This window comes from Gracilinanus agilis, chromosome 2, assembly GCF_016433145.1.
Source record: "Gracilinanus agilis isolate LMUSP501 chromosome 2, AgileGrace, whole genome shotgun sequence".
In the NCBI taxonomy this organism is placed as follows: domain Eukaryota; kingdom Metazoa; phylum Chordata; class Mammalia; order Didelphimorphia; family Didelphidae; genus Gracilinanus; species Gracilinanus agilis.
In genome coordinates, this window is record NC_058131.1 from 532,285,793 (window position 1) to 532,301,177 (window position 15,385).

General features: G+C 40.1%; 1 protein-coding gene across 1 annotated transcript in view; it reads left to right on the forward strand.

The window, feature by feature from the left end:
- RASGRP1 (RAS guanyl releasing protein 1) overlaps positions 1–15,385 on the forward strand; it is a 121,198-nt gene that overhangs the window by 80,377 nt on the left and 25,436 nt on the right. The window contains exons 4-7 of the mRNA XM_044665137.1: positions 2,798–2,860; positions 3,436–3,567; positions 9,461–9,614; positions 14,566–14,739. Coding sequence (XP_044521072.1) covers positions 2,798–2,860; positions 3,436–3,567; positions 9,461–9,614; positions 14,566–14,739 — 523 coding nt within the window. The remainder of the gene's footprint in view (positions 1–2,797; positions 2,861–3,435; positions 3,568–9,460; positions 9,615–14,565; positions 14,740–15,385) is intronic.

The following is a 15,385-nucleotide window of genomic DNA, read 5'->3' on the forward strand; positions in this document are numbered from 1 at the left end:
AAGAAATGCTATGTAACCACACTGCCTCCAACTTGCACTTATGAATCTAGGCATAAGAGTATATTCATCCTCATTAAATTCCATCTCACTGAACTTTCCCCCAGTATTTTAACCTTTGGAGATTCTGCCTGTCATCTGATAAATTAGCTATCCTTACCGCATTGTATTATCTACTGTTCGATAAGCATGCCATCTATGCTTTTACCCAGGCCACCAGTGGAAAACATTAAACCACACAGGACTAAGTTCATGTGGCCTGGAGAGCTCACTTCAAGTTGGGATTAATTTCTTTGTGGCTACATTTTTGGTCCAGTCATTACTACAGTTTCAAATTCACCCAACTATATTATCCCACCCACATATTTTCCAGAATTACGTGATAGATACAGCCAAATGCTTTGTCGAAATCTAAGTAAAGTAGATCTGTAGTATTCCCTCTGTCATTAAAAAAACAAAATGATTCTGGCATGGAACAATCCTGATGAAGCCACGCTGGGTCTTTTGTCACCACCACCACCACTTCTTTTTCAAGCTTTCCCTAACCCTAACTTTTAATACTTCTGCCAGGAATCAGATATAAACTCACTTTTCTATTGTTTCCAGAATTCATTATCTTTCATCTTTTTAAAATGAGACATCTACCCTTCTCTGTCAAACTGGGCCTTCTATCTTGCTTTCCATGGTCTCTTTGAGATTATTAGAAACATCTCAGAAATCTTATCTGCCAGGTCTTTTTAGTAGCAGAGGATGTAATTCATCTGAACTGAATGTTTTGAGTTTCTTAAATAATATTTTATTTTTCCCTAATTACATGTAAAAATAATTTTTAACTTTCTTTTTCTTTAATTTTGAGCTCCAAATTTTTCTTTCCTCCCCACTCCCTGAGACAGTAAGCACCCTGATGTAGATTTTACATGTGCAATCACGTAAAATATTTTCCCATATTATTCATTTTGGGGAAGAGATCTCAAACCCAAAAATAAAAAGAAGAAAGTGAAATATAGTATGTTTTGGTCTGCCTTCAGACTCCATCAGTTCTTTTTCCAGAGGAGAATGGCAGTTTTCATCATGAGTCTTTAGGACTGCAATGACCTGAATTCTTAAAGGAGAGTTAGGAGATTTATCCCCCTATTTATCTGGGGTTCAACTCCCCATTAGCCATTTTTGCTCTGGCCTTTCCTATCGAAACTTTATTCTCTCTGTGACAGAGAAAACATGCAAAAATCAGAGTTTAACAGCTTGGACTTCTCTCTGTCATCCATTTTATTATACCCCCATCCTCAGTGACAGTTCTACCCTACTCCTTTTCTTCAAGACAGATTTTAAAAAACATTTTCTCTGTCTTAAGCTTGAACCCTTACCTTCTGCCTTAGAATCAAGGCTGTGTATTGGTCCCAAGGCAGAAGAACAGTAAGGGTTAGGCAATGGGGGTGAAGCGATGTGCCCAAGGTCGCAAGGTAGGAAGTGTCTGAGGTCACATTTGAACCCAGGACCTCCCATTTCTAAACCTGGCTCTCGATCCACTGAGCCATCCAGATGCCCCCTGTCTTAAGCTTTAGTTGGCAGCCTCAGCTCACTCTCAGCTTTAGAACTCCTGATGCTATCCTTACCGAATTGAGCCACAGCTTTCTAGTTTTCCTTTCATCTTCTACTAGCTGTATGACCCTGAGCAAGTCACTTACCCTCTCTGTTGCTTCAGTTTCCTTAACTGTGAAATGGGGATAATAATAGCATCTACTTTACAAGGCCGTTGTGAGCAACAAATCAAATGAGATGGTATTTGTAAAGTGTTTAGCACAATGTGTTGCACATACAGGTACTTAATAAATGTTTGTTTCTTTCCCTCCTTTTTTCCTCTTCCTTGTTAGGGATTTGCCCTTAATCACATAGTACATATCAGAAGCAGGTCTTGAACCCAACACTTCCTGAGTATGGCTCTCCATTAGTGCCGCTCTTCTCTTGTCTCTCTTATGGTCCTTTACTGTGGTGATTCAGTCATTTCAGGCATGACTAACTCTTCGTGACCCTATTTGGGATTTTCCTGGCCGAGATGCTGGACTACTTTGCCATTTCCTTCTCCAGTGGCAAACAGAGTTTAAGTGATTTTCACAAGGTCACATAGCTAGGAAGTCTTTTGAGGTTGGATTTTGAACTCAGATCTTCCTGACTCCAAGCCCAGAACTCTCCATACTGTGCCTCCTTGCTGCCCTTATGGCCCTTATTTCTTTCTAATTCTATAATGATGTGTGCCTGTTTTAACTTGTTATCATATTCCAATCTCCATGAAGGGACCATATCAGCAGCTAGGTGGCACAATGGATGGAGCACCAGACATGGCTTCAGAAAGACTCCTCTTCTTGATTTCAAATCTGGCCTCAGACACTTACTAGCCGTGTGACCCTGGGCAAGTCACTTAATTTTGTTTGCCTCAGTTTCCTCATCTGTAAAACGAGCTGGAAAAAGAAATGGCAGACCACTCCAGTATCTCTGCCAAGAAAACCCCAAAAGGTCATGAAGAATTGGACACAACTGAAATGACTGAACTACAACAAACTATTGGGTTAGCCAGAAAACCATTCACATATTAGCCAGAAAACCAATCAATAAAAAAGAGACTACTCAGTGATTACATCTTAAGACGGGGAGGCAGATGGAGAAGACGGAAAAAAAGGAGAACATCTGGTGCTTGAGTACTAGAAAAGGTATTTTGTAAGGACTTGTATCTCCTACTAGAAGAGTTGTCTTATGTTACTGTGGTGAGCAGAGGCTCCTTTTTTTTCCTTAACCTGATCCCTACATATAAGGATGCTTTGGCCAAGCATTCATCTGGGCTTTGTCTGAAGATCTGCTATTTTGTAAGGTAAGATTTTTGTTTGATGTCAGTGATTTTCCAGAGCTGAGAGAAATGAAGCCAGTCTATGGGGAATGGGAGACACCATTGCTTTCTTTCTCAGGATGCCACCACCTTTTCCCTCTCATTCCATGCATATATCTCGGGGAGTTGGAATGTAAATGACAGAATGTTTACTCTGGAAATCCATACTCATTTTCTCTTCCATGTGACTGAGCTTATTAATGCCACTGCTTTTAAGTACAAGATAGTACGCAGATTCATCCTGGAATCCTCTCATCAGTCTGACATCCAGTATAAGTGGCTGTGACCAGAGATGATAAAGGATCCCTTCAATTTGAATCCACATTCATCTGAATTTCATGTGTTTTTGTGCATAAAGTCAAGTGAATGTCAGGGCCTTCTTTATTTTTCACCTACTTAAACCAAAAAATGGATAAAAAGCAGACTCCACTATTTTTTTCTCCCTCTCTAAGGCCTCTTTAAGCCATAAACCTGCTACCACCATTGTTGGAATTTCAAAGAGAAAAAGGCCTTTCTTCCTTGGACTCTGAACTGCCTGTTTTTTAATCTCCACCTTGTAGATATTGGATAACGGAATTCTGGGTCATGTTTAAATTGGATGCCAGCTTGACAAACACTATGGAGGAGTTTCAGGAATTGGTGAAAGCTAACGGTGAGGAGTTACACTGCCGCCTAATTGACACAACTCAAATGTGAGTGTCTAGGTTTGGAGTAACCTTTCAAAGTCACACTGCTTCTGTAATACAGTCATAGGGAAGCTGCCATAGCAGCAGCAACTGCTGATAACTGCTGTGAGCAAAGTTGTTCAGAGAAGCCCTCCTGTCTGTCAGGATGACTCACGTTACTTAATAAAAAGTTTTTGCTTTTAGAAAAGACTTGATTCTTTAACTAGGAAGTGAAGAAGAAAATAGACTGGCAAAGTAGCTGGAAATGAATTCTTGGACTAGAGATAGAAATTAATCTTAGTTTAAAAAAAACAAGTTGAGGGATACTGACTTTTCATAGATAATAATACAGAAAGTATAACTATGGGCAAGCCCTTTAATCTTTCTGAGCCTCAGTTTGCTTATCTGTAGAATGGGTATAATCACTATAATACCTACTTTCATGGGTTTGTTGTGAGGCTGAAATGAAGATCACATAAAATCTTTTTTCAAAAATGTAAAAAATGCTTTATAAATTTCAATGATCATGATAGGGATGATGGTAATGGTGCTCTCAGCCATGGCTGTGTTGGAAGGAGCTAGTAAAAATTTGATGAGGCAGTGAGGGATGGGGATGACAAGCATTTACTATGAATCTACTGTGTGCCAGGTAGTGCTAAGTGCTTTATCTTATTTGATGGACATAGTATAGGAAGGGAAGCTAGGGGGTTCAGTGGATAGAATGACAGGCTGGAGTCGGGATGATCTGGGTTCCAGTCTGTCCTCAGAAACTTCCTAGCTGTGATCCTGGGCAAGTCATTTAACCCCATTCACCTTGCCTATACCATTCTTCTGCCTTGGAGCCAATACTTGTATTGATTCGAAAACTGAAGATGAGGATTTTTTAAAAAAACATGGTATAGGGCCATAGGTTTAACTTTAGAGCTGAAAAGGGTCCAGGGACCTTAAAGGTCTAGTCCAATCCCCTAATTTTTCCCAAGGAGGCAATTAAGGACCAGAAAAATGAAGTGATTTGTCCAAAACCTTACAGGAAGTAAGCAGAAGAGCTGATATTTGAACTCAGGTCCTCGAAGTCCAGATCCAGAACTTGAAATATTTGGATACCTGTCTTAGAATCCTAGAACCCTCAATCTAGAAGAAACAATCAGAGTTTTTCAGACTCATCCCCATAGGTTACTCATCTCCAATTTTGACTAGCCCATCCTGGGGAAATGGGTATCTTTTTTGTTTCCATATTCCTTTTAGAAAAGAGATTATAGTGCTTTCCTCATCACCCTACTCCAAGGGAGTATTGCTGTTGTTGTTGAGTTGTGTTTGACTCTTCATGACCCCATGGACCATGATGTCCATGGAATTTTCTTTGCAAAGATGCTGCAGTAGTTTACTAGTTCCTTCTCTAATGCATTAAGGGAAACAGGGTAAATGACTTGCCCAAAGTCACACAGCTAGTAAATGTCTGAGGCTAGATTTGAATTCAGGTCTTCTTGATTGCAGACCAGCATGCTATCCACTGAGCCACTTAGCTGCCTCCTAGGTACACAGAAGTTAAGTGTCTTGCTCAAGGTCATACAGATAGTAAGAGTCTGAGTCCAGATTTGTACTCAGGTCTTCCTGGCTCCAGGTCCAACAATCTGTCCCCTGAACCATCTAGCTGCCCTACTCCAGGGGATTACATATTGTGTAATAAAATGCAAGATGTTGAAAATGGACATTCACAGAATTTTTAAGAGTTGGAAGGGACCTAAAGAACATTGTTAGGAATCTTTCCCTTACATAAGGCAAAATGTTTCTCTGCAGTTTTATCTATCGATCCTAGTTGTATCCTCTGGGACCAAGCAGAATAAATCTGATCCCCAAACTGGCTTTTATGGATGACTCACTGGTCCTAATCTGTGATGGTTGGCTGCCGTAAGAATGGGATAGCAGAAGGAGCACTGGACAATATAACAAGCAATGGGTTTCTTTGTGGAAGGAATAAAACCATAGTAAAATGCATGTGAAAAAATGAACATGCAAGAATATCAATGGACATCCTGGACAGGAAGTGGTGGAAGAAAGGAAAGGGATGAAGAAAATGGTTTAAACTCCCAGAATTTAAAACCTATTACAAAACAATTATAAAAAAATCTAGTGCTGGACCAAAAAATGAGTCAAAGTGACAGATATCTAAGCAAATATATACAAAAGATGAGTGTTTGTTATGACTATAGAATATAAAAATTGAGGAAATGGTTTACTATTTAACAAATGTTCTTGAGGAACTTGGATTGGCAGAAAATGGATTTAAACTCAAATCTCATACCAGATAACACAATGAATTCTACCCAGAGAGAGACAAACAAAAATAAGTACTGAAAATGAAATATGGAAGACAGTGGTGAAATGTATTTACTTCATTTGTGGAGGAGAAATGCCTTTTTTTTAATTCAACAAAGAGAAAGTATTATTAAGGACAAAGCAAGTGTGCTCAACCACATTAAAATTTAAAAACTGTACAAAAAAAATTAAAGAAATCAGATTGGAAAAAAACATAACAAATATGATAGATTAAAAACTTGGTATCTAAAAAATATAAGGAACTATAAAAAATTAGCAGTTACCATAAAGGATAAACATGGCCAATTATTACAGTCATTACCACCCTACCATAAACATGATCAAAGATAAGAATAGATAATTTCTAGAAGAGAAAACAAATCACTAACAATTGCTTGGAAAAAAAAACATTCAACCTCAGCACTCAAAGAGATGCAAGTTAACACGACTTTGAGGTACCAAGCTGCCACCCTTCCAAATGTAAGAAAATAATTTAAAGCAATGAAACTCAGCGTTGTTATGGTTGTGGTGGAACAGGTACCTTCATTAATAACTGGTGAGATAGCAAACTTGCAGAATTGTTTAGGAGAACAATTTGGCAGTACATAGGAAAAGTTTAAAAAATAAATCATATGCCTGAATAATTCCATTGTCAAAAATACTCCTATAATTTTTAAAAACTATCTTTTCAAAAATTTTCAGAGCAGGATTATTTATAGTTGCAAGAAATTAAAAGTGACCTAAATTTCTAGCAATAGAAGGATTACATTTTTTGCAATATTAATGTAATAAAATAATATAATAAAATTAATAATATCACGTTACAGTGGAAAATTTGAAGGATTTGGAGACTGTAGACCCAGGTTCAAATCCTGGTTCTGCTACATTTTACCTATGTGACCTTGGGTAGACTACCTAATCTCTCTCCATCTCATCTTCTCATCTGAAAAATTAAACTGGCCACTGAGATCCTTTGCAACTCTAAATCTATGATATTATGAATATAAAGAAATCTACAAAGAACTTTATGAAATCATAGAGTGGGGAAAAGCAAGGCTAGAAGAACAGAATACACACTAACTGTGACCAAGTAAGAGGAAGAATAAATAAAAGAGTGAGCACAGAATCCTGATAGAAATTTAGATTGTGTAAATTGATGTTATGACTCTTATGCTTTGAAGTAAATGTATTTAAATGTAAATAGGAACAATCCAATTTAGTTGTACTAATATTTAATATTAAATTTGTACTAAATGATTTTAAGATAGTCTTTAAAGTATTAGACAAGAGACTTCGGTTCATAGATTAGTTTTGTTATAGTGCTGACCCTATGACTGTAAAGCTTATTTAACTTGGTTTCCTTGTAAACAGGAACAATAATACACCATAATAACTATTTTACAGATTTGTTAGGAGGAAAAGATTTTATAAATCAAAAAACCTCTTTACAGCATACCCCAAAAGTCTTAATACAGTTTAAGTTTTAATAGGTTTAAGCTTTAATAATCTTAAAATTGGGGTGGCTAGGTAGTTCAGTGGATAGAGAGACACAGACAGGAGGTCCTGGGTTCAAATTTGGCCTCGGCTACTCCCAAGCTGGGTGACCCTGGGCTAGTCACTTAACCTCAGTTGCCTAGCCCTCACCACTCTTCTGCCTTAGAATCAATACTTAGTATCAATTCTAAGATGGAAGATAAGGGTTTAAAAAATAATAATTTAAAAAAGTCTTTTCACTAAGACTTTTAGGATGGGGGCAGCTGGGTGGCCCAGTAGATTGAGAGTCAGGCCTAGAGACAGGAGGTCCTAGGTTCAAATCTGGCCTCAGACACTTCTCAGCTGTGTGACCACGGGCAAGTCATTTAACCCCCATTGCCTAGCCCTTACCACTCTTCTGCCTTCAAAAAAAACCAATATGCAGTATTGATTCTAAAACAGAAGGTAAGGGTTTAAAAAAAATAAAAAGACCTTTAGGATGCCCTGTGTATATGTGAACAATTTTAGCCTCTCTGAACCTTGGTTTCCCTCCCCGTAAAAAGAAGTTGATTAGGAGGCATGCTCAAATGGAAGGGAGCTTGGAAACCATCTAGTCCTTTATGTTGTAAATGAGGAAACTAAAATTAAGAAAAGTTATAGGACAGGTTCCTCCAAGATCACATAATTAGTTAGATGGTAGAATTAGGATTAGAACCCAAGACTCCCATTAGTTGAACACTCCCCAAAGTTTAGTCCCAAATCACATTTCAAATAAGCAATTTTGAAATTATTTCATATTTCTGACTAGCTTTTGCTTTTATCTGTTAAGGAAATGAGAAATGACTTAGAAAGCTATTGGTTGATTTCAAGGGGAGATGCCTGTGTCTTGCCAACACGCTTGGTTGCCTTAAGGAATCCAAGAGAATTTCCATACCATTGTATGGAATGCTAAAGTATCCCTCTGCACATTTGCCTAGGACATGTATGTCCCACAGAGCTCTGGTATTAGACGTGATGGGAATAGGGATGCTCAAAGAAAACCTTGATGCTAACAACCCTTTGCTTCTAATTTGTTAAATAGGAAATTCTGGATGAATCAAAAATACTTATGTGTGCCAAATTTTCAGTAGTAATAACAGTTTGATTTCTTCTGTTTCCTTCCATTTTTCAAGGGGGGAATGTTGTTTTTACTCCTAAATTAGCATTTCATTTATACTACTATATTACAATTCCCAAAGTGTTTTGCTAGGGAAATTATTAGAAACTACTGTACCAATCAATGGAGATTTTTTTCTTTCTGAAAAAAAAAAAGCTGGATAAAGATGCTATCCCATTATTGTTAATTTTATATACATCTATACATACATATACATCCACTACAGCTAAGTTTCCAAACCACATCTAGGGTCACAGAAGCCATTAATCAGACAAGGAGTACTTTGAAGGAGCTGAAACTGTAACTAGTGCCTGTAATTGGGCTTTTTTCCACTAGCTTGAAGTAAATTCATTTTTCCTGGGAGCATTGTTTGAAGTGCTTATTGAAAACCAATAAGATTTCTTGGTCGTAGTCATCTTTTTTTAAAAAAATTGGTTTGGGGAAACTGTTATCCAAAGAAATGCAATCTACATTTTTTGGGGGAAATGTTAATAGAGTTGTTTTTCTGTAAAAAGCAACTTTGATTTACTTACTCTCTGTCTCTCTCTCTCTCTGTGTCTCTCTGTCTCTCTGTCTCTCTGTCTCTCTGTCTCTGTCTCTCTCTCTCTCTCTCTCTCTCTCTCTCTCTCTCTCTCTCTCTCTTTCTCTGTCCCCTCTCCCTTTCCCTCTCCCTCTCCTTCTTTCTTCTCCCTCTCCCTCTCTCTTCTTCCTCTCCTTCTCCCCTTCTCTCTCTTCCTCTCCCTTCCCCCTTCTCTCTCTCCCTCTCCCTCTTCCTCTCTCTCTTACTCTGTCTCTCTCTCTCTCACTCACTCTCACTCTCTTTCCCTTTCTCCCCTCTCCCTCTCTCTCTTCTCCCTCCTCTCTCCCCTCTGTCCTCCCATGCCCTCGGCTCTCTTTCTCCATCTCCTCCTGTCACCTTTTTTTCTCTCCATCTCCTCCCAATTCTGTCTGTCTTGAAAACTCACATGACAAAAGCAATGCCCGAGACTGGTCTAGGAAGCTTACTCAAAGGATAAAGCCCAACACCAGTAAGAAACGGAAAGTCTCACTTCTCTTTGATCATCTGGAGCCAGAAGAATTGTCTGAGCATCTTACTTACCTTGAATTCAAATCTTTCCGAAGGATATCGGTATGTTTCTGGGATGCTGATGAATGCTTTTGGGCTTCTGAGAAAAATATAAAGTTGAGATTTGGGATCTCCATATGCTGGGACTTAAGAAGAGGGGACAGGGCATCGAGGGGTAGATCTATGTGCCTGTTGCCATTCATTCCTGGGACAGTGAAAAGACTCCTGACTCTGTAGTTAAGAGACCTGGTCCAAATCCCACTTCTGACAGAATCTCTACAAACTTAGACAAATTATTTAACCTTCCTGGGCCTCAACTTCATTATCTATAAAATGAGGGGGTTGTACTAGGCCAGTGATGGGCAAACTTTTTAAAGAGGGGGCCAAAGGAAAGGAAATGCTCATCTATCAGTCTGTTTCTAAGGCAACTCTTTCGAAGTTTCATTGTATTGTATCCTACTCATTGTATTCGTGAGATTAGGAATAATGTTGCGCAGCCAGATAGAACATTTCAGGGGGCTGCATCTGGCCCACAGGCCATAGTTTGCCCATCACCATACCTATCACTGTACTAGACAGTCTTGAAGATTCCTTCCAGCTCTAAATCTATGCTCCATCGATCTCCAAAGAACTCGAGTCATGGCACGATATTCAAGGCATCCTGTCCAACAGACTCTTGTGAATCAGTACATCTGGAAGGCTTAGGTGATCTGTCTGCCACTGCCATGCCACCCAGCCCTGCCCAATATGGCAGCAAGTCCTTCTTCCCAGTTTTACTCAGTGGCTTGCACTAGTACCATAAACCACTACCATCTAGACCTTGCCATTACCCCCTGCCTTATAATGCTTATAAGAAATCAGGAGGGGCAGGTAGGTGACAGCATATAGAGCATCAGACCTGGAAACAGGGGTTGAGCCCTGGGTTCAAATGTGGCCTCAGACATTACCTAGCAGTGTGTCCCTGAGCAAGTCACTTAATCCCATTTGCCTAGCTCTTACTCTTCTGTCATAGAGTTGTTTCTAAGACAGAAAGTAAGGGTTTAGGAGGGGAAAAAAGACACTGGGGATCCTAGAATCATGAGTTTAGAACTAGAAGTGACCTCAGAGGTCATCTAGTCCAACACCTTCCCCTCATCTTATTTTATCTTTAAGGAAACTGAAGCCTAGAGAAAGTGAAATGACTTACCCTAAGTCAGATCAAATATAAGTGACAGTCAGGATTTGAACCCAGGTCCTTAGACTCCAACTCTACCATTGTACCACATTATAGGGGCATTTGTCACTCAAGCAAACAGCATAGTTTAATGGAAACAGCATTGCACTTGGAGCCATAGGACCTACTAGACATTGTATCACTCCTAGAAGATGGCAGGCCATCATCCCCCTCTCAGAACATGGACATTCCTTCTGTAATCCTAGCAAAGCAGAAAAAAACCCACTACCAGGCAGCTTCCTTCATTTGTCAAGAACTTCCACCTCCACACATGCCTGGTAAATCACAAAACTACACAATGTGCCACTTCCCCAAACTCTGACCCCTTCATCCACCCCCACAGCTCCAAAACAGAAGGAACTGCCTCAAACAAATGGCAGCCTACTGGGTTTGCCAGTGCCACCTGCCATCAGGGAGTAGGCCTCCAGCCAGTCACATCAAAGCAGAGCTAAAAAGGGTAATTTATCTCCCCTGGAAATCTGAACTGGCAGTGCTTTCCCAATCAGACCTACTGAAGAGCTGTTGGATTCCAGCGGTCAGATAAATTGTGGGGGAAGTGAGAAATCATTGCAGAAGTGAGGACTCAGAGTTGGCATTTTCCTTGGCAAACTCTGATGAGAACTGTTTTTCATTCATTCCTTCAACAAGTATTTATTTAGCTCCTACTATGTGTCAGGCAGTGTTCCAGGAACCAGAGATGCAAAGGGGTGGGGGGGAAAGAAGCCAGTTCCTGCCCTCAAGATTCAACTTTTCTTCCTCTATGATGAGGCGGCCCTTTCATAGAAGATTTCTCTAAGGATGTCTGCATTTTTATCTAGGCAGTGTGAAAAAATATCATCTGATCTATAAGGCCGGATGGGGAAAGAATGCAAGAGGTCATGGTTTCTGTCCTCTTGTTGGAAATAGATAGTGGTATTTACTGCTTCCTTTTTAATATGTTATCTCACTACGAAGGAAAAGGAAATAAACAATATACATGTATAAGAGAGAGAAAAGACTGAGAGATGCGAGTGCTGATAAAGGTGGGGGCTGAAATTCTGAAGAAGCAAGTTCTTTCTAAAGTCTCAGAGGTCCCAAGTCCAGTAGCTATATAAGTACATGAATCGTGGGCCCTTTTGCTTAGAATCAATGCCTTTTTTAAAAAACTTTACCTGTGAAATTCCTCCATAAAATACAATGGTTAACTGTGTCTCAATCACATCCTAGCAATAGTGGTTCTTTAAAATATTGCCTATGCAGCCATCATGTCCCAATTCAACATGGTAGAGACGAACGCTTTGAGATTTCTATAAACAAATGGACAATTCTTATTCCAAGCCAGAGTCCTCAGCATAAACATTTTACTTTACATTTGTATTTAAAACAAACATCATTCGAGCAAAATATATGACATAGACATTTGTGCATAAAAGCATCATGGCATTACTCTAATTTTTAAAAATGGCCAGGTGGGTAGTGTTTTATTGGGAGGAAAAACACTGCCCATGTATTCTGTGACCACCTGATAGAGCAGCATTGGCGAATGTTTTCTAGATCCTGTGCCCAACTGCAACTTCAAGCTGCCTGTGAGCCCCCCAGCATTACCACAGACAACAGAAGGAGGAAGTGCCCGCATTGGGTGGCTGGACAGAGGGGTGGGGCAAGCAAAAACTGTCCTCAAGTGCTGTGGAGAGGGGGAACAGAGCAGCCTCCCTCTATGCTGCCCCAGCACCTGTGTCATGGCTTCACCATCATGGTGATAGAGGTAATGGACTATGCTGGAGAAAGAAAAACTCTGCCTCTTTTGGTGGTGCTGATTCAGCGGAGGCATTTTTGTAGGGCAAGTAGGTGCCACGATGGATAGAGTACTAGGCTTGACATCTTCCTGAGTTCAAATCTGCCCTCAGACACTAGTTGTTTGACCCTGGGCAAGTCACTTAACCCAGTTTGGCTCAGTTTCCACATCTGTCGAATAAGCTGGAGAACAAAATGGCAAACCACTGTGGTATCTCTGTCAAGAAAACCCCAAATGGGGTCAAGAAGTGGTGGGTGTGACTGAACAACTACTTTCTGTTAGGGCATTACAGCAAACTGGGATGCACAGTTAAGTCTCAAATACTTAATGTGACATGTACCTTCAAGCAGAGAAATGATTACAGGCTCATTGAGTTGGAGGGACTTTAGAGGCCACTGACCACCTGATATACAACTTTACAAATGGGGAAAATGAGGTAAAGTTAGGTGGCTTGGCCAAGGTCACAAATCTATTATCTGACGCAGCCTAAGTTCATCACCATAGTATCTATTATACTGCACAGTATCAGATTCACTTTGATTCAGCAAACAATTATTAAGCACCTACTATGTTTCAAGGACTGTAACATTAGGGTTACAAAGTAAAAAAGGAAACAGTCTCTGTCCTTAGGAGACTATAGTACTACTGAAGTGGTGGTGGTGGGGGAATCCCATGTATTTGACCAATAAGTTAAATAAGACATATGGAAAGTAATTTCAGCAAACCCTAATAACTGGGGAAACCAGAAAGGCTTTGGAGTGGAGACCAGTCACCCTTTACACGGGCCCTATTCCCAATCCTTGATCAGTGACACTATAAGGGATGACTACTTTTCGGGGAGATTATCGCTCAACTATTAATTGGAGTGGATGGCCTCATAGGTCTCTTTCTATTGCAATTCTATCCTCCTTTGTTTCTACAGAGGCTGTATTGCATAATAGCAAGAGCTAAGAGGACAGCTAGATGGTGTGGTGGAGAGAGCCTCGGCTTGGAGTCAAGAAGACCCGAGTTCAAATTTGACCTCAAACACTAGCTGTGTGACCCTGGGCAAATAACTTAACCTGATTTTGCCTCATTTTCCTCATCTATAAAATAAACTGGAGAAAGAAAAGGCAAACCACTCCAGCATCTCTGCCAAAAAAAAATGGAGATGCAGAGAGTTGGACCTGACTGAACAACAATAGCAAGAGTTAGGAATGTCAGTTCAGTGGTAAGGATGCTGAATTTGCAGGTAGGAGACCTCGTTCCAATCCTTGGACGTGTAATAACTGTGAGGCTAGAATACACTCATCTAATTTATTTGAGTCTAACTTTCCTCATGTGTAAATGGGGGCGGTGATGCTAACGTTACCTGCTTCAAAGGGCTCATGTGAGCAAAGCCCATTGTAAGTGTTTAAAGCTCTATGTGAAAGTGAGCTATTATTATGAATTTGGAGTCAAAGAGAAGTATGTTATTTTCCTATGGCACATAATGATGATAATAATAACAATAGCTAGTGTTTACATAGTGCTGTAAGGTTTTCAAAGCTACATGTATTACATCTCATTTGATATTCACATTAACTCTGTGGCGTTGAAGTTATTATGACACTCATTTTGCAGATTAGGAAACTGAGGTTGAGAGAGGTCAAGTGACTTGCCCAGGGTCACCCAGCTAGTGATTGTGTTGGGACTTGAACTCAGGTCTTCTTGATTCCAAGTCCAATCCTCTACTCAGTGTACCACTTAGCTAGGTACTTGAAAGAGTGAAGGACAGTTTGAGGGCCAGCTCTGCTTCTCAGTAGTTATAAGACTTAGGGCAAGTTGCTAAACTGTTTTGAACCTCGGGCTGTTCACCCGTAAGTTGGGGGAATGATAAGTGCATTAATGACTCCAAGGCCATTGTGAGGAAAACTCTTTGCTAACTATACAACACTCTATAAATCTGATGGCAATTAGCAGACCTTGTCCACCCGGGTGTCAAATGCAACACAGTCGGTTTCCCCAAAATAGAGCAGCCCTCCTGATTCCTCTATTTCTCTTGTCAGTTCTCCGATTATCAAAATTACATTGTGAATAGCTGTGTGAAGGAGAATCCCACCATGGAACGGTCCATTGCCTTATGCAACGGCATATCCCAGTGGGTGCAGCTGATGGTACTCAGCCGTCCCACCCCACAACTCCGGGCGGAAGTCTTCATCAAGTTCATAAAGGTGGCTCAGGTGAGTGACAATTCAAATCCTTGACCTCAGTCCCTGAGATGACCAATGCTCTTGCATTTACCTCCTCCTGGTCTTCTAAAATGTACTTTCTTTGGAAGTGGGAGGAGGGTAGATAGGGAAGAGCACAATGCTGAATTCATGAAGAAGTCTCAGGAAAAATGAGTGAAATATTCTTCCTTTTTCTCAGTTGAGAGTTGGGGTTCCAAATGTTGAATATCATAGATGCAGTCAAATGCAGTTGATGTGTGGCTTGGTTTTGCTTAACTCTTTGCTTTGTTACAAGGGGGTAGAGGCAGGTAAATTGGGAAATTAATGTGCTATAAAAGATAAACAGCATCAATAAAATAGCTATTGTTGTTCGTCCTTCATTTTCAAAGGGAACCCATGACATCATGGAGTGATGTCTTGACTTGCTCATGAATTGGATTTAAGTGAGGCAGAGTTGCACCAAGTTTTCAGCCTCACCCTCTCTTCCAGAGTCATCAAAGTCCAGTGACAAGATTTTTGATGCTAATGAACCCCACCCTATTCAATAGATCATTATAGCAACTGGTATGCTCTTACCAAAGCAGTCCTTCAGTGCTTCTAAACAACCTGCTGCAGTTCTCAGGACAAGGCTTAAAACAGATTTTCAACCCAATTAAAA